At 48.9% G+C, this 21770-nt stretch overlaps 1 protein-coding gene across 1 annotated transcript in view; it reads left to right on the forward strand.

Moving 5' to 3' along the window:
- The window catches only part of SNTG2 (syntrophin gamma 2), a gene marked incomplete at its 5' end in the record, with an annotated part of 196553 nt that overhangs the window by 92503 nt on the left and 82280 nt on the right, over positions 1-21770 (forward strand). The window contains 2 exons of the mRNA XM_082671777.1: positions 7647-7734; positions 12962-13053. Of these exons, the coding sequence (XP_082527903.1) occupies positions 7647-7734; positions 12962-13053 (180 nt within the window). The remainder of the gene's footprint in view (positions 1-7646; positions 7735-12961; positions 13054-21770) is intronic.

Consider the following 21770-nt stretch of genomic DNA (forward strand, 5'->3'; position numbering starts at 1 on the left):
TATGATATTTTATGTTTTTTGTTCTTTTTATTAGATAGCCTCTTATTATTTTTTTCTCTGAAAGTCCATTTCACGGAGTGTATTCATAGACACAGAGCTTCAGAAAAGCTTAGAAAGTTTAGCAAGTCGTGTTTCAGAGGGGCCTCTGTGCCACGTCCCTTCACAGTCCACACGTCATGGGTCCTCTCCGATGCTATAAAAGGTAGATTGGTGGCTGCTATTTTCAAGATGGGAGGGTTGAAATTCAGGGCGTGGGACCCCGCCCGGGTGACCGGAGTGGAGCCTGTGAGGGTCCGCACACCGGCTCCCTCTGGCTTTGTGTGCTCGTCGCCTTGGAGGACGTCTCGGGACGCTCGCCTCTGGTGTGTGTCTGGGATGCTGGCCTGTGGACATGGGGGTCACAGCCTCCGCCCCAGCACCCCTTTCCAGACACGAACCTTGCCCAAGGTCAGGTCAGGCTCCAACACAGCATATTAGTAGGTCGTTAACTAGGTGAAGAATTCCTTTAACTTGCTCCAGGCACGGAGGAAAGATTCGCAGGTGGGATGACGTGTTTCTTGGTCTCAAGGACTTGCAGTTTTAGGTTTAGGTTCAAATGAATGATGTGCTCTCATCTGTTTACTTCCTAAACTTAACATTTGGGTTATTTTTCAATCTCTGCAAAAGTTTGCTTTCTTAAGGTGAGAAAATACATAGTAATTCAAAAAGAGACAGTGTACACCTAGGTAACTTTATCCCGGCCCAGGGAGAGTAAAAAGCATTCGTCTGAAAAGAAAGACTTTTAAATTAAGTAAATGATGTGTAAAGCTTATAAATGGAGCTATTCCAATACTTGACTGATACAAATATACTTTTTGGACCAAATTATCAAATTACAAGTCTACAGTCTTCTGTGACACAAAAGCCATGATTGGAACACTGCTAATGACATACAATCTCAGCTCTTCAGACTTATGAACTTCGTAAAAATATTAAATTTGTAAAAGACCTCCTAAATCACAGTTGCACACTGTGAAACTCACTTTTCAGAGTAGATTCTAGGTTCACTTAATCCTAAAAGAAGAAAAGTCAGTTCTGCTCCACACAGAAGACCCACAAAAATGAGCCTCATCCTGTATATGGGCTCCTGCTCTGGAAAAGCTGTACTGCTTTTCGGCGACAAAAATGTGTTTATTTCCCTCTTTTTAATACACCGTGTGTCCTCATCCACATCAACATATAATATCGTAGCCGACGTGGCAGAGAGTAAACTTTCCATAATTTTATTGGGCAAATTCTGAGACATCTCACTATTCAGAGAGGAAGGAAAAATGATGTTTGGAAAATCAGTCTCACCTGTGTGCAGAGGTTAGGGATGCCTGGCGGGAGGTGGCGCGGGCGCAGCTGGTCCCCCTGTGGGACCCCCAGGCCCACACGTATGGCAGGAGACCTGGCAGCAGAGTCCCCGCAGCAGAACCCAGACCGATGTCCAGTGGGAGTCAGAGCGGGGTCAGCGCTCCGTCCTGAAGGGTCTCAGAACGAGAAACATTACAGAACTTCATTTGTATGCAACATGCTCAGAATTTTTAAAAAATATCTCAAATGTTAAATTAACTTCTAGTCCAGATGGCAGGCCAGGGTTTTAAGTCCCATGAAAACCATTGATTAAAAACTGCCCTAACTGATAAAACTTCACAGACTGTTTTACGAGGCGCCCTTTTCAAGGAAATGAGTCCTTTTTATACACATTTCATTCATGCACAGCAGCTCGGTCATCACTAAGATCTCAGGACAGATTCTGAGTTCTGGTGATTTTGAACTCGAGAACCCTTAGAAATAAAGTCTTCACTTGTGTTTAATAAATGGTAGAAATGGGACCTTCCAGGTCACTGTTCCAAGCAGCAGCCAGGCCGTCACACCCCCAGACCCCCAGCTCACGGCATCTCGTGGGCCGTCACTCAGCAGCTCGCAGCTGCGTTTGATAGAAAGTGTCCTGAGGGAGCTGAGGCCGGTCGCCTGTTTCTCCAGGTCGTTTGGCAAGTACGTGTGGACCCTCCTTCCCCTGGGTACCGAAGCATCCGTCAGGCGTCAGCAAGGCCTCTGCCCTCAAGGACGAGCCTCTGCTCTCGGGCCCTGGGCTGTCCGGACTTCCTCTTCCCCGCGGCAGCCGGCTTACTCCCGGCCCCCCCACCTCCTCATGTCTGCCCTCCTTGGGCGATGGTCACCTTCTCTCAGTCTCTGCTCATATGAGAAACTGTCCCGAACACAGGAGGTTAAGGCAGCGTTCCATCTTGTTGGAAGGAACATAAGTGCTATGGAAAGAAACAGGCTGGAATAAGTAGGTTAGGTAGAGGGAAGATGGATGGATAGAAGGTAGGTAGATAGACAGGTAGACAGATAGACAGACAGGTAGCTGATAGAACATGGGTGGTTGGGTGGATGGATAGAAAAACAGAGAGAGAGATAACCGACCAACAGTATTTTCTCGTGCATGAGTTGGCAAATTGTTCAGAGACGTGCTTCTCAACCCCGATGTGCATGAGAATCACCTGGCACCCGCAGAGGTTTCAGCGGGTGTAGCTTTGCTCCCTAATTCCCGGGCCTCGAAATTAGCAGGGTTCAGAGCCATTGGAATGGGGATCTAAACTCCCAGTAGCGTCTCCGGTGTGCCTTGTGGGGCTTCGTTGGTGCAGGAGCACCGGGGGCGGGGGCGTCTGGCTCCTGTTCACGTGCCCACTTCCTCCCCTGGGGCCCAGGCCAGGCCGGCCTTGTATAAACGGCTGCCCTTGGTAGCAGAGATGCACGTGTCCAGCCCCTATGGCCTTGGGAGACAGAGGACACTCAAACTCTGATGGACGGGACTCTGTGTTGTAGCGTTGACCACGGTCGAGCATCCAGACCCCACCTGAGCCCAGTAACCAGGTAGGAGCTTTTCCACGAGGAGAGCAAACACAAAGCTATGTGTGTGATTATCCCGCTAGCCTCCTCCAGACACCGCCTAGAATCCCATCTGCCACGGACACTTCTGGCACCTGAGGTCTTTGGGCGGCGGGCCCGGGTGGCAGGGCGCCTGCCCGGGGCAGCGTGGATACAGTGCAGAGCCGTCACCGCGTCGGTAGCACGACGACCGTGAGGTGCGTGGGAAGGGCAGCGTGTCCAGCTGTGGGCCACGCCCCCATCAGGATCCAAGCCAACCACCGGCAGGCCTTGCCGTCTTGGCGGCAGGGGCGCTCCTGCGGCAACTCGTCCTCACGTCACAGGTGCCAGTCCCAGCCCACTGTCTGTCTCTGGGGCCACTTCCCGCTCTGACACTCCCGCGTCTTCACAGACTCTCTAGGGTGTTGCCTCATGTCCCCACAAGTTGAATACACACAGCCTCACGACGCAGCTGACCAGCCGGGGGCCGCGAGGGCTGGTGAGATGCTGGGGGTGGGGTGACAGAAAGATGGACGACCGACCTGACCCGGATGCAGGAGAGTCAGGGTCCACTATTGCTGCTGCCTCTGCTGGCGTTTGCTGACAGCCAGAACCGCCAGGGAAGGGAAGCGTTGGCTGTGTCTGTAGTTGTAGCCCAGGTACCATGAACGTGTTCTATTTGTTCTGGGAAGGAGAACGCCACGGTTGCCGTTGTAGTTATGTGTGTTTATACTTACAGTAAAGGACGGCTGTTACTGACAATTCATGTGCTTTCTGCGGGGCCCAGTACCCAAGTTGGCTGGGAGGGTGGAGGAGACCGCATCTTCCAGGTCTTCCGTGCAGCACGGCTGTGGTCTCCTGTTTGGCCCCAGAGAAGCGGTTCTGGGGGCTCCCACTTGACCCTTCTCGCCTGCTAGGCCTGAGTCAGGAAAGTAGCCTGGAGATTCTACCAGTTAGGGGATATGTCTGTTCAACCTCTGTTCAGGGGAGGGAAGGAGAACCGCAGGGTGTGTTAGGGACCGATGTGAGGTGGGTCCGGGACGAAGGGCACCGATCACCTGGCAGACATCAGCCTCCTGTTCTGACTGGTGGACCAGGGCAGGTGTTGGGTGTCCAGGCATCAGCGCAGACCCGGCGTCTGGAAGCTTTGCTCTCACAGTGCCGTCACCGGTTCCGCACGTCATTTTATAGAGGATGGGGGGATATTGGCAGACGTCGACAGTGGCGGTGTTAGGGAGGGTCGGAGGGGGGACCCAACCCCGCAGGCGACGGCCAAGGGGCTGGCAGGCCAGCAGGTGCAAGTGTGTGTGTGTGTGTGAGTGTGTGTGTGTGGAAGCCTATGTGTTTGTGTGTGTGAGCCTATGTATTTGTATGTGAAGGAGCAGGACAGGTCTATGTGCTGACGTGGGGTGAACTGCAGATTCGATTTTAGGCAAAGAGAGTGATTTGTCTAGTGGACATGGTTCCACTGACGTGAAAACAGGGCCAAAGAAGAGGACAGACAGCACACGTGGTGTAGTGTGCTTTCCTGCGTGTGCCTCTTTGTTCCCACGTGGTCACGTACCTACACGTGTGGGCACGGGGCCAAAAGGCACACAAAACGCCCTCAAGAGAGAAGGCATTCTTGCAAATGGGTAGACGATTTCCGGAAGGACACGCAAGATACACCAGTAGCCGCGTGTCTGAGGTGTCCATCCAGGGCTCTGGCCTGTGAAAGACACCCATGCTTTCATCGTGTATCTGTTTGTTACTTCCTGTTCTAAAATATCCAGTCATCATATTTCAGTTATGACATTTTAAAGCTGTGCTGGCTCCTCAGACATAACCATATGGGATGATTTCTTCACTCCCTGGAAGGCGTCCTGGGTGAGACAACTTCAGAGACTCCCTGGAGAAACTGCTCTGAGGCCGCAAGGCTGCCAGCCCCTGTCCTGGACCAAGTGTCTGTGCCCCAGATTCACAGGTTGGAGCAGTAACCCCCGGGTGATGACGTCAGGAAGAGGAGCCTTTCGGAGGAGAATCCAGGGAGATGAGGTCATGAGGGTGGGGCCCTGTCCAGTAGGATTAGCGTCCGTGTAAGGGGGTGGAGGCGCCAGAGCGCACTCTGTGCCTGTGAGGACACAGCGAGAAGGTGGCCGTCTGCAGCTAGGATGAAGGCCCTCACCAGAGCCCTGACCCGGCCGGCACCCTGACCGTGGGCTCTGCCTCAGAACTGTGGTGGAGAGTGTCTGTCGTCCAAGCCCCAGCCTGTGGCTTTTTGTCGTGGCAGCTCAAGTCGTTTACCTGAGACACCCAGCAGTTTAGATGGCTCGAGCGGCATTTTAAAAGCTTGGGGGAAGATTCATACAAGAGCTGAATCCTTCCTAAAAAAGAAATATGTCTGACTCACCGGTAAACTTGGCGGCCCAGCAGGTGAGTCAGAGGTGGGAAATCGGAACCTGCACCTACGTTGTCAGAGCAGAGCAGACGTGCCTGGTGACAGGGACGCAGGCGGGAAGGTGCCGGAATCACTGGTCTTAAATAGATGCAAAGGCAAGTCCGTGTCGCTCTGAGGCAGAGCAGGGGCCCCGCCATCCAGAGCCGAGCGTGGAGTCAGGTCCCTCCCGACACCCGTCAGTCCGAAGGCTGTGGTCTGAGGGGCAGACATAGCTTTGAGATCAGTCGTTGAATTCGGAGGCATTAATGGTCAGTGGTCAAAATATTTTCTCAGACACACATACATACTTGGAACTAAATTGAAAAAAAAGAAACTGGCGATGCAGTAAAACCTTTGCCTTGTCCTAGCATCTCAAAGTCTGGAAACATCAAGGCAGGGCAGACACTTGGGATTTGAAAAATAATAACACGTTGAAGTTAAGCCCACTCTTTCATCAAAGGTGCACCTGCCTCACTCTTTACTGTTGTTCCCGGATAAAACTAACTTGTCCAAAGTGACGTTTCTTCGAGGGCCTGGGGAACAACGCTGAAGGCCTGAGCCGTGTAAACATGTGAGCGAGTCTTCTGGGGGCTAATTAGCCTCGATTAGATAGATTTTAATGCTTTAAACTCCATTTTATCTCCAGGAAGACTTGTAAAATTGTTAAATATATGCTCACTTATTGAGGTAGGGGTGGGTGTGTGTGTGCGTGTGCGTGCGCACACGTGGGCAGACCCACATAACAGAAGCAGCGGGAGAACTTGACTCCACACAGGGGCACGCATCTCAGGCTCGTGCTGTCCACGTGACACCCTGGTCTTAAATTTAAAGCTCCATGAGCCCCAGGACAGGCAGGCTCTTGGGCGGCGGCGGCCGGCCCCCACTCAGATGTGAGCCACACCCCGCAGCAGCCACATCTGGAGAGGACGGCGCTGCAGCTCGGGGTCCCTTCGATGCAGGAGACGAGGGCGCAACGACACCACAGTTTTGTGAGACTCGCCCTGGGTCGCCCTCGGAGGGGGAGGTGCGTGGGCCCCGTTGCCCTTGACGGCCTGGAGGAGCTGAGGCGATGGTCATTGTCTCCGGGGCCTCGGGCCGGCCGGAGGGTGGTCCCAGCTGGGCCCCAGCCGTTGAGTTGTCCGAGCAGAGCGTCCGTCTCATGGCCACGTTGCTGGGTTTGGTGGGAGGCTTTGAGCCCTCCCCTTCTCGCTGCCGTGGGCGGCAGCCCTGACTTAGGGAAGACAGACCCTGGGGCGTTTCATCCCGTGTCTGCACCTGCACCCACCCAGCAGGAGACGAGGGGGCTTCGGGAAGGGGCGCCAGGGTAGGCTCGCCTCAGGGCTCCCGGGGCACCGCCTGGTGAGGCGTGAAATGGAGAAAAGGCCTCAGGGTCACGAGATTTGATACGTGGAAGAGACATGCCGGCGCCCGTGGCGCAGGAGGCTGTGGACGCAGGGCCTCGGGGAGAGGAGGACGGACGGATGCGAGATGAGCGGGCGGCCACTTCACGTTGGCTGGCCCGGGCTGGGGCGTTCGGCGGGTTTCACAGGCCGAGGCAAAGGGGAGGAGCTCAGGCTCGGGGGCATGGAGAACGTCCCCGGGGTGACGGGAAAGGCCTTTCTGTGGGTCTCCAGGCAGAAGCAGGTCGTCAGCAGGGGCGTGTTCAGAGGAGGGCCGGGGCCGCGTGGCAGCATTGCACGCGTTCCCGATGGGACGCTGGGGGCGCGAACACGTACAGCTTCTTACTCCGGGCTTTGGCTAATGTGTCTGAATCACGTTTGCTTAAACGAGGCAAACGTTGAGCGTTAAAAGCTGACCCTAGAGCTAAAGGAATGAGCTGTTTGGGTTACGGGGGAAGGGCCGGAACCGTGGGGATGGTGACGCTGCGGCCGAGAAGGGCGAAGTGCTGCCCGTTGGTTTCTCCAAAATTAAAATGTCGTTTAAACTCCGAAGCTCATATTTGCGGTTTGCAGCGTCACAGTTAACCAGCTGGCGTGTGTTGCCAGCCTCTGAAATTTGTCAGTTTGCGCGCCACGCGGGTTTCTCACATGACTTGAGTTTCCGGGATGGCGTGGGTAGAGTGTGCAGGGAGCCTGGCCTCAAACCTCTGCTGACGTGTGAACGTGTGTGTAGCTGAGGCGCCAGAGTCCTGTACCTGGGGACATGCAGCCATCCTTTTGTTACGGCAGGTAAAGCTCGCAGGACTTCCAGAGTTTCAAAGGTAATCGTGAACATTGAATTCTCGGGAGACAGGCGAGACGTGTAGGGATTTATTTCTATTTCTGTTCTGGTCACTTTGTGATGGTAGAGTAACTGTCTTTTGTCACATTGACAGGTGCATCTTTTGAGAAATGCCGGCGATGAAGTGACCGTCACTGTCGAGTATCTCAGGGAAGCACCATCATTTCTGAAGCTCCCATTAGGTAAGGGGGAGGGGACAAGTTCAAGGGTGCCACGCAGCACATTATTTATGCAAACGATACGGCACTGGCAGGAGTGTAGATCGTTTCCTGAGCTCATATTCCGAGAGAGGAAAGACGCAGAGAGCGCCTCAGCATTGCATGTTCCTAAGACGTCCTACCCTTTAATCCGTCCACAGACTTTTGAAAGAGGGCGTCCCCAGACGGCGCTTCGTCAATGAATTAACTAAGTTGCCTTCCTCAGGTCGCCTCCCTGTGACTGTATTTACCTACACACGCACATGCACACATACAGGAACGAAGTTTGTATTTAAGATGTCTGTGTTGACATGAGAAGTATTTAATGTAAAAGAGGAAAGAACAGTAAATCTGCACCGTGACGTGTCACCGGCGCCCGTGTTTTCCTGCAGAGCTTGTAACTCTCTATTAGACCTGACGTGATCCAGCCGGGAAGTGGATCAGAACAGGTGTTGTGGCTGACTCTGTTCGGGAGGATGGCTTTGCAGAGTTTATGAAGTTCCCGTCCTTCCTTGACGTAGCGGCAGGGCCTCTGTCGGGTGCTGACCCTGGAACCAGAGGGGCTCTGGGCTGAGGTCGCGCCCAGGGGCTGCAGCTCCGCTGTGGCTCAGCCCACTGTCCCGGCTCGCGGGGAAGCGGGGCCCTCCCCCCGCGGCAGCCCCTCTCTTCTCTTTTCCCTTCTTTCTCCGGCTTTTTCTCTCACATGAAGGAACAGCCTCTCTCCTGGGCTGACCTTATGGCCGGAATCTTCTCTCTCTTTTCCATCGTTCCCCTGTTGTCGGAGCCTCCGCTGCCGCCCCTGGGCCTGGCCCAGCTCTCTGGGGCCACGGCAGCTGCTGAGACCCGATCTCACCTTCGAATCCACGGTCACAAAAAGGGCCATTGAACTTCTGGCCCTGCTCCCGTCCATCTTCCTGAGTAACCGAGCAAATCGGTTTCAGCAGCTCGATGTTTGTCCCCATCAGACCTCAACCTGGAAACCATGCTGCTCACTGATCTAAGAAAAACTGACAATCCCCCCATGGGTATGAAAATATATCAGTAGGATTCATCACACGTCCTGCCTTCTAAAAAGACCAACGTGAGAAATCAGGCCACACGTTCAAAGAGAAATAAATGCTATACACAGCGCAAGAGTTTATTCTTCCAGAAGAGGGTAAAAGGCCCATGGACAGCCAATCCCAAGCGTTCGCCTGGGGCCCAGGTGTGTGGCGCGTGTGAGTTTACAGCATCGTGTAGCCGCGGGGGGCGTGTGCACGGCTCTGCCTGGACATCTCTCCTGCGGGCGCCCCACCTGACGGTGTGTCCGGGAGGGCACAGGAGGCAGGAGGGGTCTCCTCTGGAGACAGTCAGTGCCGACTTTGATTATTTTGCATAAATTCAGACTCAGACTTTTTATGAAATAGAAGTCACATAACATAAAATTCACCATTCTAAGGTGCGTGCTTAGGCAGTTCTTAATTTGTCACTGTGCCGTGCAGCCGTCACCACTGCCCCATTCCAGAATATTTCCATCACCCCAGAAAGGAACTTTGTACCAATCGTCCCCTCCCCCAGCCCCTGGACACCACGAATCCACTTTCTGTCCCCATGGATTTGCCTGTTCTGATCGCTTCACGTAACTGGGGCCGTGCAGCGTGTGGCCTTTCGTGTGAGCTTTCTTCACTCGGCATGTTTTCCAGACTCATCCACATGGTACCCTGTGTGCAGGGTTTCATTCCTTTTTTTAACTGAATAATTTCCATTATTTGGAGAGACCATGTTTTGTTTCTCTCTTCATCAGCCGACGGGCAGGTGGCTTGTTTCCACCCGGGGACCGTTGTGCCAATGCCGGTGTGCGCGTTCATGTACAGGTCTACGTGAACGTGTTTTCAGTTCTCCCGGCCACACACCTGCGAGGGGAGGTGCTGTGTCATACGGCAAGTCTGGGTTGGATTGTTGAGGACCTGCCACGCTGCCTCCACGCCTCCATCTCACACCCCACCAGCCCTGCACGAGGTCAGTGTAGCTGCTATAGATCACAGCTCATTTTTTTAGGTTAGGTGTTTTTGTAAATACTCGTTGAAACTATTTGTGTTGTATTCTTTTCCAGTAGTTGGTTGTTTTTATTTATTTTTTTTGCAGTACGTGGGCCTCTCACTGTTGTGGCCTCTCCCGTTGCGGAGCACAGGCTCCGGACGCGCAGGCTCAACGGCCATGGCTCATGGGCCCAGCCGCTCCGCAGCATGTGGGATCTTCCCAGACTGGGGCACGAACCTGTGTCCCCTGCATCGGCAGGCGGACTCAACCACTGCGCCACCAGGGAAGCCCCCAGTATTTGTTTTTTGACACTAACTATTTTTATTATTAATAATTATTGACACTGATTTTTTAAAAATAACGGGTTTAAGTAGTGATAAGCAGAAACAAATATTACAATGTTCAGATTTCTCTTGTGGGATATAGATGAAAAGATGCTCATTCACCAGCAGTAAGTTGATAGAAGCCTAGAGCGCATGAATGACTGTCAGGTTACAATCCGCTCACTCAGCCGCCCCTCGGGGTTGATTTGGCAGAGTTAGTCCCTCCAGTGAGAGCATCTGGCGAATGAAGGAAATTAGAAATATTTTGATTTCGCTCCCAAGTTACTGATGAGCTAGTTACGGGAATAACACATGTGCCGTCAGGAAGGAGCTGCAGATAGAAGATGTAGTAAGAAGTAGGTAGAGGTGCTGGCAGAACAGACTCTGGGTCCAGAAGCAGTTCTGTACGTGGGGAGCTGGTCGCAGAATGTTTGGAGGGTTAGGAAAACGGGAAGGGAGCTGGGTGGTCAGATGCAGTGAGAACGACCGTTCAAGCAGAGTTAAGTCGTTGTCATGTTCTCAAGCCTTCTTGGAGCTGTTCAGTCCATCCCCACGCCTGCAGGGGTGCGGTGTGGAGTGTTCTACAGACGCTGTGGACACGGGGGTGGGGGTGGGTGCACAGAAGTGCATCCGTCGGATTCCACGTCAGCTTCACGTGCTTCTTTCCTTAGGAGTGTGGAAGCAGGAAGCATTGCCTACTTGTTACCACTTGTCCTGCTGCCGCGCCCGCCTCAGTGTTTCTTTCCCGTCCTCAAGCACCCAGGTGACCCGTAACAGGCCCTGGACTTTACTCAGGGGTCAGTAAGGGTCTCCTTTACTGTATTTCCCAGGTGCTTCCGCTTCTCACAGCAGGGAATTTGCACAGTCAGGGTGCCACGTGTGTCACAGCACCCCAGAGCGGGTGGACGGAAAAGCTGCCCACGCTCATATTCCGGCCAGAAAACATTCGGGCGGGGTCGTGAGGACGTGAAGGAGCGCAGCCTCCCTCTTGAAGCTGGTCGCCGACATGGAGGTGGCCTGGAAGCATCAGTATGGAGACCCATGGGTTTATCTGATTTTGTTGAGAGGTTTAGCTCTGGCTGTCCTGCGTGGCGTTTAAAGGGAAATTGGGTCGCTGGGGCATCTGCTGGACCTGAACTGTGCCGGCTGCTTTGAAGGTGAGCCCATAACGCATTCACGGCTTTTCAAGGAGAAAACTGACGTCACTGAAGTAACTTGCACGACATCCCACTAACTTTCCTCATCTGTGAACTGGTGATAATAATAAGTAACAAGCACACCTGAGGCTTGTGTGTCGAAGTAGTAAATACAACAACGTCACGAGGCTTTCAGTTCTGTCCTCAGCGACACGGATGCTGGTGACACGCGTGCTGCAGACCCTCAGGCCTGACGGAGACGATTGGGCAGGACAGGACGGGGAGGGCTGGGGCGCCTGCTGGGAAACCCCTCGGCTCCGGCCGTTTACTGTCATTTGGGAGCTTTACCCCAGTAAAGGTTTTTGTCGTTTTCCAAGAAAGGGAAGTCTGGATTTTTAATGCAGTGCCTTGGCTTTGATCAGACAAAACCGATTTGCAGGTCAGACGGAGCTTCACCTGCCAGTTTGGAGCCTCTGCCTAATGGGATTTATCCCCCGAGTAGTTGGCTTTTGAAGGCTAACGCTGGCTTTGAAAATTTTCAAGCTAAAAGAAAATGACGGACCCGTGTATCAGGCTGGCACCCGCTGCGGCCGGGGCACCCCTGACCCTGCACAGCCCATCGGGGTCCTTCCCGTCGCCCATTTTGGTAACGGGAGGTGCGGGGTCACTGGCTTCTCCCTGAAATTGCCGGCTGAGTCAGGAGGGCGGCGGGTGAACCTGCCCATGGCGGCACCTGGGGCCCGGGGCCGCCGAGTCGGTCTTGCTGGTGCGTCGTGGTCAGGAGGAGGGCTCCCTACTCGGGGAGGGGACGCGGACCTCCTTCTGCCTGCAGCGCTGGCACCCGTCTGGGGTCCCGCGAGGGGTCCTGGGCACGTGGTCAGGGCCGATGTGCGCTGAGGGCCCGCTGCCCCTCCTGCTGTCCACCTGGAGCGCTGGTCTTTCAGGCGAGGCCTGGGGGCAGCTGGTGCCGCCCCACCTCACCTGGCATGTCCAGGGCCGCAGTGGAGGGCGGGGCGGGGGCTGAGCGGTGGCGGAAGGGTGGGAACAGGACCCGCCTGGTGCTGGAGCGACAGGACGGAGATCCCTTTCCATCCCTGTACTTCCTGAAAAGAGGACTGTGCTCGGGAAGGGCTCTGACCTGCCCGAGACAGACGCTCAACTTGGACCCTCTGTTCATCCGTGTTCCAGGCCCAACGGCGGCTCCCTGCTCCCTCCCCAGTCCAGAGCTGCTTCCTCTTCTCATAAATATCACTTTCCTCAAACTTACCTGATTGGTCTTTCTATTTTTCACTAAAGCAACTTGCAGTGCAGAGATAATCCGAAAATGTCAAACAAATAAATAATGTAAAAATTAACATCGGAAAGTCAAGAATAAGTGTGGGAAGTTAGCATCATTATCCTAGTGGTGGGGAGGGCAGGTTCATGGAGCCCCCGGGGCCAGGGGACCGGCTTGGAGAGGCCGCGTCTCTCTGCACCTGGACGTGGTGCGGCCCTGGCGAGAAGCTGGTCCTGCCCTCCTTCTGCCAGGCGTTTTGTGGGGTGCAGACGGGGGCGTCCACATGGTGGGCGGGTGGCGAGGGGCCAGCGCTGGCTGCACAGCCCGTACCAGCAGCTGCTTCCCCCGGGGGCTTGTCTGGGGACCCCCCTAGGCGACCCCCGTAGGTGGACCTGCAGGTAACGCGCTGCGACTCCTCTGGTGGCTCCATCTGCAGTGAGTCTCTGTTTGATTTGCAGGGTCCCCCGGACCGTCTAGCGAGCCCGGCAGCGGGACCTCCTCACCCCTCTTTGACAGCGGTTTGCATCTGAACGGAAACTCCAGCAACACAGTAAGCTCGCTCGTGCTCACCTTTGATTTAACCAGAAGCTCCCCTGGCAGATTTAGAAAAGCCCTCGCTGCCCGTTTCAGAGGGAGGTTCAAACATGGGTGTAGGGTGTGCTTACGTGCGCGTAATTCCCACGTGGACGCCTGGTCTTTCACCGTAGGGTGCTTTCGGCTCCTAATTCACAATATCTCGCGAACAGGCCTGAGTACGTCATTTTGAGGTAGAATGTGGAGTCGTGGCTCCAATTTTCCTCGGAACCTGACGGTGGGAACTGCCGGGGTTTGTCCTCAGGAAGCTTCCTCCAGACTCACAGGAAAGGGGTTCATTCCAGGTTAATGGAATCACCTAGGAAGCGTGATGCTGTGTATTTGCAGTGAGTTTCCGTCATCCTCCAAATCTTCACCTTCCCAAGAAAACCAGAGCTGAGCAGAAAGAGAGGGCTGCAGGGGACCTGGGTGTGGACGGCTGCCCCTCCCCCAGGGAGGGCTGGCCTGACCCAGACCCCGGCTGGGTGGGCCCTGACAAGAGCCAGCGTCCAGGGTGTGGTCTCCTCAACCACTGAGCCGTTAGTGGATACGGGTTAGACTCCTGTAAGCAGCTTGAAAAAATGTTTCCTTGGAAATCATATCCACTCGCACCTTCCGACCACCACCTACCTGCCCGGCAGGCGGAGCCAGAGGAAGTGATTCATGTTTGCACAGTCCATTCTTAAAATACCATTCTTTTCCATTTTTAACCCGTTAATATAGTTCTTGATATTTAAAAATTGCGTTTAGGGTCTACGTGAGTTATGAAGCAGAAAAATAAAACAAATGTCCCTGAACTCAAGACTCAAATCGGTACTAGGAACATTGTCCCCAGCTTACACGGCCGCCTGTGTGTCACTCCCATATCCCATTTTCTGGCCTTCCCCAAATAAACAGCATCCTGAATCTCGAGTTTGTCACTGGCATGATAAAAAAAAAAAAGTTTATCCATGTGTGTAGATCCCCAAAATATACCATTTCATTTTGGGGCTTGTAAAATGTTACTCTGTCATAGCCTTCTGGGATTTACACTTTTACCTGCTATTATGATTTTGAGATCCACAGATGCTATGTAGGTCCCTGGTTCTTTTTCGCTTGCTTGTTTTTTTCTGTATTATAGTTAATTGTGTGAATATACTGCAGTTTATTTACTGATTATCAGTCATCACTAGACACTTGGCTTTGTTTCTTGGTTTACTCATCTGCTGTCAACTGAAACCAGGCTGCCGTGAACATGCTTATAAATATCTCTTGGCTACAGACCCAGAGCTAGGATTTCTGGGCACAATGATGCCAGTGTCTGATTTTCAAAACAACGACACCTTATTTACCCAGGCGGCTGTCCCAGGTCGCCGTCCCAGCAGCAGGAGGCATTGCAGGTGGCCGTGGCTTCCCAGGGCTCCATGCTCTGGGTTCACTTTCTCAAGCACAGGGGTATCTGGTGGCTGCTCCCGGGTTGGCTGAGGAGGTCTGTTTGCCTCTCCTCTTGCGGTAACTTTGCTTTCTCCCCTTCCGGGACGTGCGTCCACTTTCACCCCTTTGCCTGTAAAGCTGTTTGTCTTTTCCTTCCTGATCCCATGGGAATCTCCATACACACTTGGGATTAATATTTTGCTGAGTTTGGGTCTCAAATCTCTTCTCACAATTTACAGCGTGCGTTTCGTTATATTTACGCTACCTTTTGATAAATGGAAGTTAATCTCTGTGTAGCCAAGTGTGTCCATTTCTTTCTGGTAGAGGTTGTGGTTTTAGGATCTGGTTCAAGACATCCTTTCTTATCCTAAGCTCATAAAAATGTTTCCTTGTGTTTCTTTTCCTAAATATTTTTAAGCTTTTTTTTTCACTTTAGGTCTCCAAAGCATATGAGGCTTACTTTTGTAAAACACGTGAAAGGCTGGGTCCCAGATTCATTTTCCTGGGCAACCGGCTGCTCTAACCCGTGTCCTCGGTCACTGCGACCACAGCACGTTTCCTGGTCTTGGGTTGATTGCTGAGACCTTGGTTGTATTCTGATTGCAATATCAATACCAGAACCACACTGCTTTTTACTCTGTATTTATAATAAATGTTGTCGCTGTAACCTACGCTGTCTCACAACGTCCTACGTCTTTGTATTTTTTCCATTCTCTCTCACTTACCTTTTTCTTGTGGACTGTATGTAATCCACGTTGAGTACAAGGAGTGACCACAAAGCTTTAGTCTTTGGAAGACTAGGATCTACCGTATCTCTGGATTGGAGAAGAAAATGGGCTCCACTCTGCAGTTCGTTTTATCAAAGGAAATGAGTTGGAACCTTCCTCAGACACAGAGGGTTTAGGCAGTTTTCGTTGGCTGCACTTTCAGACATGCTCACATCACTTTTCTTCTCCCAGGACCAGACGTGATGGAGCAAGAGGCAGAGTTTGCCAAGTTCAGAGCAGCTTACGATCACAGGAGCCCTGGAGGCTGGGTTTCCCCTTCATGACTGTGTGCCCCTGACCCCCAACACATTTGTAACCCCTGCTTGTGGAGGAGGGGGAGCCGATAGAGTGCGTTTTCACTCTGCCTGTGATTCCCAGAGCCACTCCCAGTGCTGCCTTGTGTATTTGACAACTTCCCTGGGTTCTCACTTGAAACTAAATTATTAACTGCTCCCTCCCCAGATGCTACATCTTCTCCGTCTTCCTACCCTCCATGAGAAGGAGTCTGCTCATGGCTTCACCCCCAGGCCCCACGTTCTCCTCCAGACCCAGGAACGGCTCACACACCTTAAGATTCTAAGTTCAGTGCTCATACTGCACTATTTTCGTGTCAGAAAACGTACTGAATATTTATAACAACAAAAAGTCTCATTCACATCAGTGTCACTCATCTCAGCTGAATGTGTATATTGTCAGGTCCTTCTCTCCCTCCACCCCTGTTTCCACACTCCTGCACGTCCCGTTCTGGCTCCCTTGTTAGTGGGTTAGTGTTCATGTTTGCCTTCACAGAGGGAACATAGAGGGGTTATTCCTTGATTACCTGATTTTCCAAAAATGTTTTCCTTTTTCCTGAGAGATAGCTGGTGCTTTCACCTGGTGTGCTTGGAACTTGGGTGCTGACCCGGTCCTTTGAGGGACTTCAGATGCCAATGTCTCTGCTTTACCTGTGGCAGATGCAAGGCCAAATTGTGTCTGACTAGTTTCCCTTTGTCAGAAAACTTTACCAAATATAAATAAGGAGCTACAATTAAAAAACAAAGAATTTATGACAGTAAATGCGTGATTTTCTGAGTTAAGAATTTCAAAAGATTAACTCAAAAGATGAGGGTCATTACAGAGAATTGAATGCTCAAAAGTGTACAGGAACAATATATCAAAACAGAAACAAGATTTTACAGAAATTATAAGGAAACAAATATGAAACTTATAAATAGTAGTTGCAAAAGAAAAGCAGATATAATAAGAAAAATAAACAAACAAAATATATTTTAAAATATTAAACAAATAAGCACATAAGTTAAACATTGAATTGAGTCTTCTAAATGGGAGGAGGGGTGGTCTCCCAGGCAGAGATAACGAATGAGTGAATGATATTTAACTGTTTAATTAAAGTATAAGGCACATGCAGGGAAGTATACAACTCTGAAGAAACAGCTCAGTAAATGTTATAGCACCCTGGTCAAAATATAGCACATCACCATACTTTCAAACTACCCTCTCCCTCAAAAAATTACTATTATTTTGACCTCAATTACTATAGATTAATTTTACCTGTATTTGACTTTCATGTGGATGGGGTCGTACTCTTCTGTCTGACCTTGTTGCCAAAAGTCAATCTTAAAATCAACTAGCGAAAGCATAGATCACTTTGAACAATGACAATTTTATTAACAGCACATTTCTCAATAGTGACAATGGAAGCTAGATAACAGCCCAATAATATTTTCAAAATCATGGAGACAAGAAAAATAACTACTAGTCTATCTTTGTGTTCCTCACAAAACCATCCTTCCAAAACAAGATAAAAATAAAGACTTGTTCATAGGAAGAGAATCTGAAAGAGTATATTAGTAACAGAATTTCTAAAGACCACATGTCAGGAAAATAAAAATGATCCCAGAAGGGCAGTTGGAGATTAAAGGAGGGGACTATGTATGTGAATCTAAACAAATGTTCTCTGCAGAAAGTAATAACATCACTTAAGTTAATGTCTAATATCTTAGGTTAAGATAAGAGGGCAAATACAGAATACTGAAAACAATGTATGTGGTTCAGAGTGAGTGGACTGGATGTAAAGCATTCTAAAGTCCTACTGTTGTTAAGACACTTCACGAATTAATAAAACACCAGGAAAAATAAAACATCAAATGAAAAAAAGCAAATCAATAACAAAAAAATCCTTAACTAAAATGCATTAAGAAAAAAAGAATAGAAAAATAAGACAATGAAAGAGCCAAACTTAAGGAGGTAGATATGAGTACAGACATAGCAGTAATAAAATCAATATACATAGACTGAATTTACTAGTTATAGTTAAGAGCCACAGATTTACTTCAATCTTTAAAATGATTCAAGTCCTGTCAAGCATCTTTTCTGACCACAGTGATATGAAACTAGAAATCAATTACAAGAAGAAAACCAAAAAATCCACAAATATGTGAAGATTAAACAGCATGCTACTGAACAACCAGTGGGTCAAAGTAGAAGTTTCAATATCTTGAGACAAATGAAAATGGAAATACAGCATACTAAAATTTATGGGAAGCAGCCAAAGCAATTCTAAGAGGGATGTTCATAGTGATAAATGCATATGTTAAGAAATAAGAAAGAGCTCTTATAAATAACCTAAAACTATAAATCAAGTAACTAGAAAAAGAAGAACAAACTAATCCCAAAGTTAATAGAAGGAAGTAAGTAACAAAGGTCAGAATGGAAATAAGTGCAATAGAGACTAAACAGACAATGGAAAATATCAGTGAAACTAAGAGCTGGTGTTTTTTTGGAAAAGATAAAATAGGCAAAGCTTTAGCTAGACTTACCAAGAAAAAAAGGCAGCACTCAAATAAATAAAAGTAGCAATGAAAGAAGAGACATTACAACTGATACACAAATACAAAAAATCATAAGAGACTTCTCTGAACAATACTATGCCAACAAATTAGACAACTTAGAAGAAATGGATAAATTCCTAGAACATAAAATCTAAAAAGACTGAATCATGAAGAAATACTGAAAGTCTGAACAGACCTATTACTAGTAAGGTGATTGAATCAGTAATCAAAAATCTCTCAGCAAACAAAAGTCCAGGACCAGATTGCTTCACTGGTGAATTCTACCAAACATTTAAAGAAGAATTAATACCAGTCCTTCTGAAACTCTTCCAAAAAATTGAAGAGGAGGGAAGAATTCCAAACATATTTTACAAGGCAAGCAGTACCCTAATACCAAAACCAGACAAATATGCCACAAAAAGGAAGTTACAGGCCAATATCCCTGATAAACACAGATACAAAGATTCTCAACAAAATATTAGGAAACCCAATTCAACAATATATTAAAAGGATCTTATGCTATAATCAAGTGAGACTTATTCTGAGGATGCAAGGATGGTTCAGTATCTCCAAATCAATCAACATGATGTACCACATTAACAAATAAAGGATTAAATCATATGAGTATCTTAATACAATAGATGCAGAAAAATCATTAGACAAAATTCGAAATCTTTTCATGATCAAAAAAAAACCACTCAGGCGTACTTCCCTGGTGGCACAGTGGTTAAGAATCCGCCTGCCAATGCAGGAGACATGGGTTCGAGCCCTGGTCCGGGAAGAACGCACATGCTGCGGAGCAGCCAAGCCCATGCGCCACAACTACTGAGCCTGCGCTCTAGAGCCCATGTGCCACAACTACTGAGCCCACGTGCCACAACTACTGAAGCCTGCTCTTCTAGAGCCTGTGCTCCTCAACAAGAGAAGCCACAGCAATGAGAAATCTGCACACCACAATGAAGAGTAGCCCATGCTCACCGCAACCAGAGAAAGCCTGCATGTAGCAATGAAGACCAAACGCAGCCCCCTCCCCAAAATTAATTAATTAATTAAAAAACTCAGCAAATTGTATATAGAGGGAACATACCTCAATATAATAAAGGCCATAAATGACAACTGCACAGCTAACATTGTACTCAATGGTGAAAAGCTTAAGGCTTTTCCTCTAAGGTCAGGAACAAGAAAAGGCTGCCCACTCTCACCTCTCCTATTCAACATAGTACTAGAAGTCCTAGCCAGAACAATTAGGCAAGAAAAAGAAATGAAAGGCATCCAAAGTGGAAAGAAGGAAGTAAAATTGTCTTTATTTGCAGATGACCTGGTACTATATTGAGAAAACCTTAGCGACTCCACTAAAAGACTCTTGAGTACTAATAAACAAATTCCGTGAATTTGCAGGATGGAAAATCTATTACAAAAATCAGTTGTATTTCTGTACACAATAATGAACTATCAGAAAGAGAAACTATGAAAATAATCCAATTTATAATTGCATAAAAAAGAAAAAATACCTTGGAATAAATTTAACCAAGGACATGAATGATCTGTACCCTGAAAACTTTTAGACGTTAATGAAGGAAATTGAAGAAGACACAAATAAATGGAAAGATATTCCATGCTCATGGATTGGAAGAATAAACCTATTGTTAAAATGTCCATACTAACCAAAGCAATCTACAGATTCAGTGGGATACCCATCAAAATTCCAATGGCATTTTTTTACAAAAAAAAAAACAGTACAAACAATCCTAAAATGTATACGCAACTGCAAAAGATCAAAAATACCTAGAACAATCTTGAGAAAGAGAAACAAAGCTGGAGGCATCACACTTCCTGATTTCATACTAAATTTTGAAGATATAATAATCAAAACAGTATGGTATTGGCATAAAAAAGGCACATAGATCAATGGAACAGAATAGAGAACCATGAAATAAACTCACACCTGTATGGGCAATTAATTTATGACAAAGGAGTCAGGAATATATAGCGGGGAAAAGGATAGTCTCATAAATGAAAGGTGTTGGGAAAACTTGATGGCCACATGCAAAGGAATGAAACTAAGCCCCTGTCTTACACCACTGACAGAAATTAACTCAAAATGAATGAAAGACTTGAACATAAGACCTGAAACCATAAAACTCCTAGAAGAAAACATAAATGGTAAGCTCCTTGACATTGGTCTTGGCAATGATTTTTTTAAAAATTTAACCCCCAAAACAAAGGCAACAAAAGCAGAAATAGACAAGTGGGGCTACATCAAACTAAAGAGCCTCTGCACAGTAAAGGAAATCATCAACATAATGAAAATGGAGAAAATATGTGCAAATCGTGTACCTTACCAGAAGTGAATATCCAAAATATATAGAAAGAATACATACTACTCAACAGCAAGAAGCAAGCGATTGAAATCAAACTTGGGCAGCGGGACTGAATAGATACTTCCCCAGAGAAGGCATACGGATGGTCAACAGGCACATGGAAAGAAGCTCAATGTCACTAATCGTCAGAGAAGTGCAAATCAAAGCCACAATGAGATACCACCTCACGGTGTCAGAACGGCTGTCATCAGAATGGCAAGAAGTCACAAGTGTCATCTGGGGGCCTGGGAGCAGATGGCAGTGTCTCCAGGTGGTCTCAGGTTTCTGTAACGTTTGTGATTTCCCCTGCATCACACTTCTAGTCCCATGGGGTGGTGTTTGGGCAACTGTTTGTGTTCCAGCTGAGGGCAGTTCTGCTGGGGAAAGATTTACTAGCAGTTCTTAGTGCGCTTGGATTTCCTCTTGTGTATGCCTTACTTTCGTATTCTTTTTCTTAAAGAATCCCCCCTTCACATTTTATCGTCTTTGGGCTTTATGAAAACTGCGTCGGCTCCAGGGTTCAGGGTACTGGTCATGGGGGAGATGGGGGCCAACCGTGCCCACGTGGGAAGACAGGAGGACGCAGAGGGATGCAGCGGCGATGTTCTAATTTGTGAGTCCCCTGGGAGCTTCAGGGGGCTTCGTTTTAGTTTTATGTTTCATAACTTCCTCTATGATTTGTGTACATAAGAATATATGTATTACACTCTGTATATATCAAATACAACAAAAATTTTAATGTAGCAGATTGAAGGAGAAAAGCTGCTAGAAAGACATTTAAATAAATAATGTGGAATCATCTTAAAACTTGAGAAGGGTTATTTGGAGGAAGACAGTGAATAGCTACCTCACCTCCAAGGAATTTAGGCAAAAATAGCACAGTTATATACAAACAGTAGGTCTGTTACAGACCACGAATGGGCCAGCGAGGCAGAAGGACTGGTCTCCCAGAAGGTAGAGTCAGAACTGGTGGCCGGTGTGTAGAGGTTCAGCAAAGTTCAGGCGAAGATGACGCCACTGGTCCTGACCTGGGGGCTCGGCAGAGGGCGTTGCAAAGTGGTCCCCACAAAAGCTGGCCTTGTGGTTGTGTTTTCTGTGGGGATGACTGACGAGGCCTGACGAGTGCAGTGCAGCAGCGTTTCTGGAAAGCGTCTGGCAGCAGGTGCTGACACCGCTGTGGATCCTCACACCTCAAACATAGCAGTTCCACACCCAGGAATGGATGACAAGCCGTGTTTCAGAGCACATTCAATATGTGCTTAAGAAAAAGTGACTTCAGTCTGGCTTCTCAATAATGGGGAAATAATTCGTTATATGGGGATA

The sequence above is a fragment of the Grampus griseus genome, assembly GCF_964374135.1.
Source record: "Grampus griseus genome assembly, chromosome: 15".
NCBI lineage: Eukaryota > Metazoa > Chordata > Mammalia > Artiodactyla > Delphinidae > Grampus > Grampus griseus.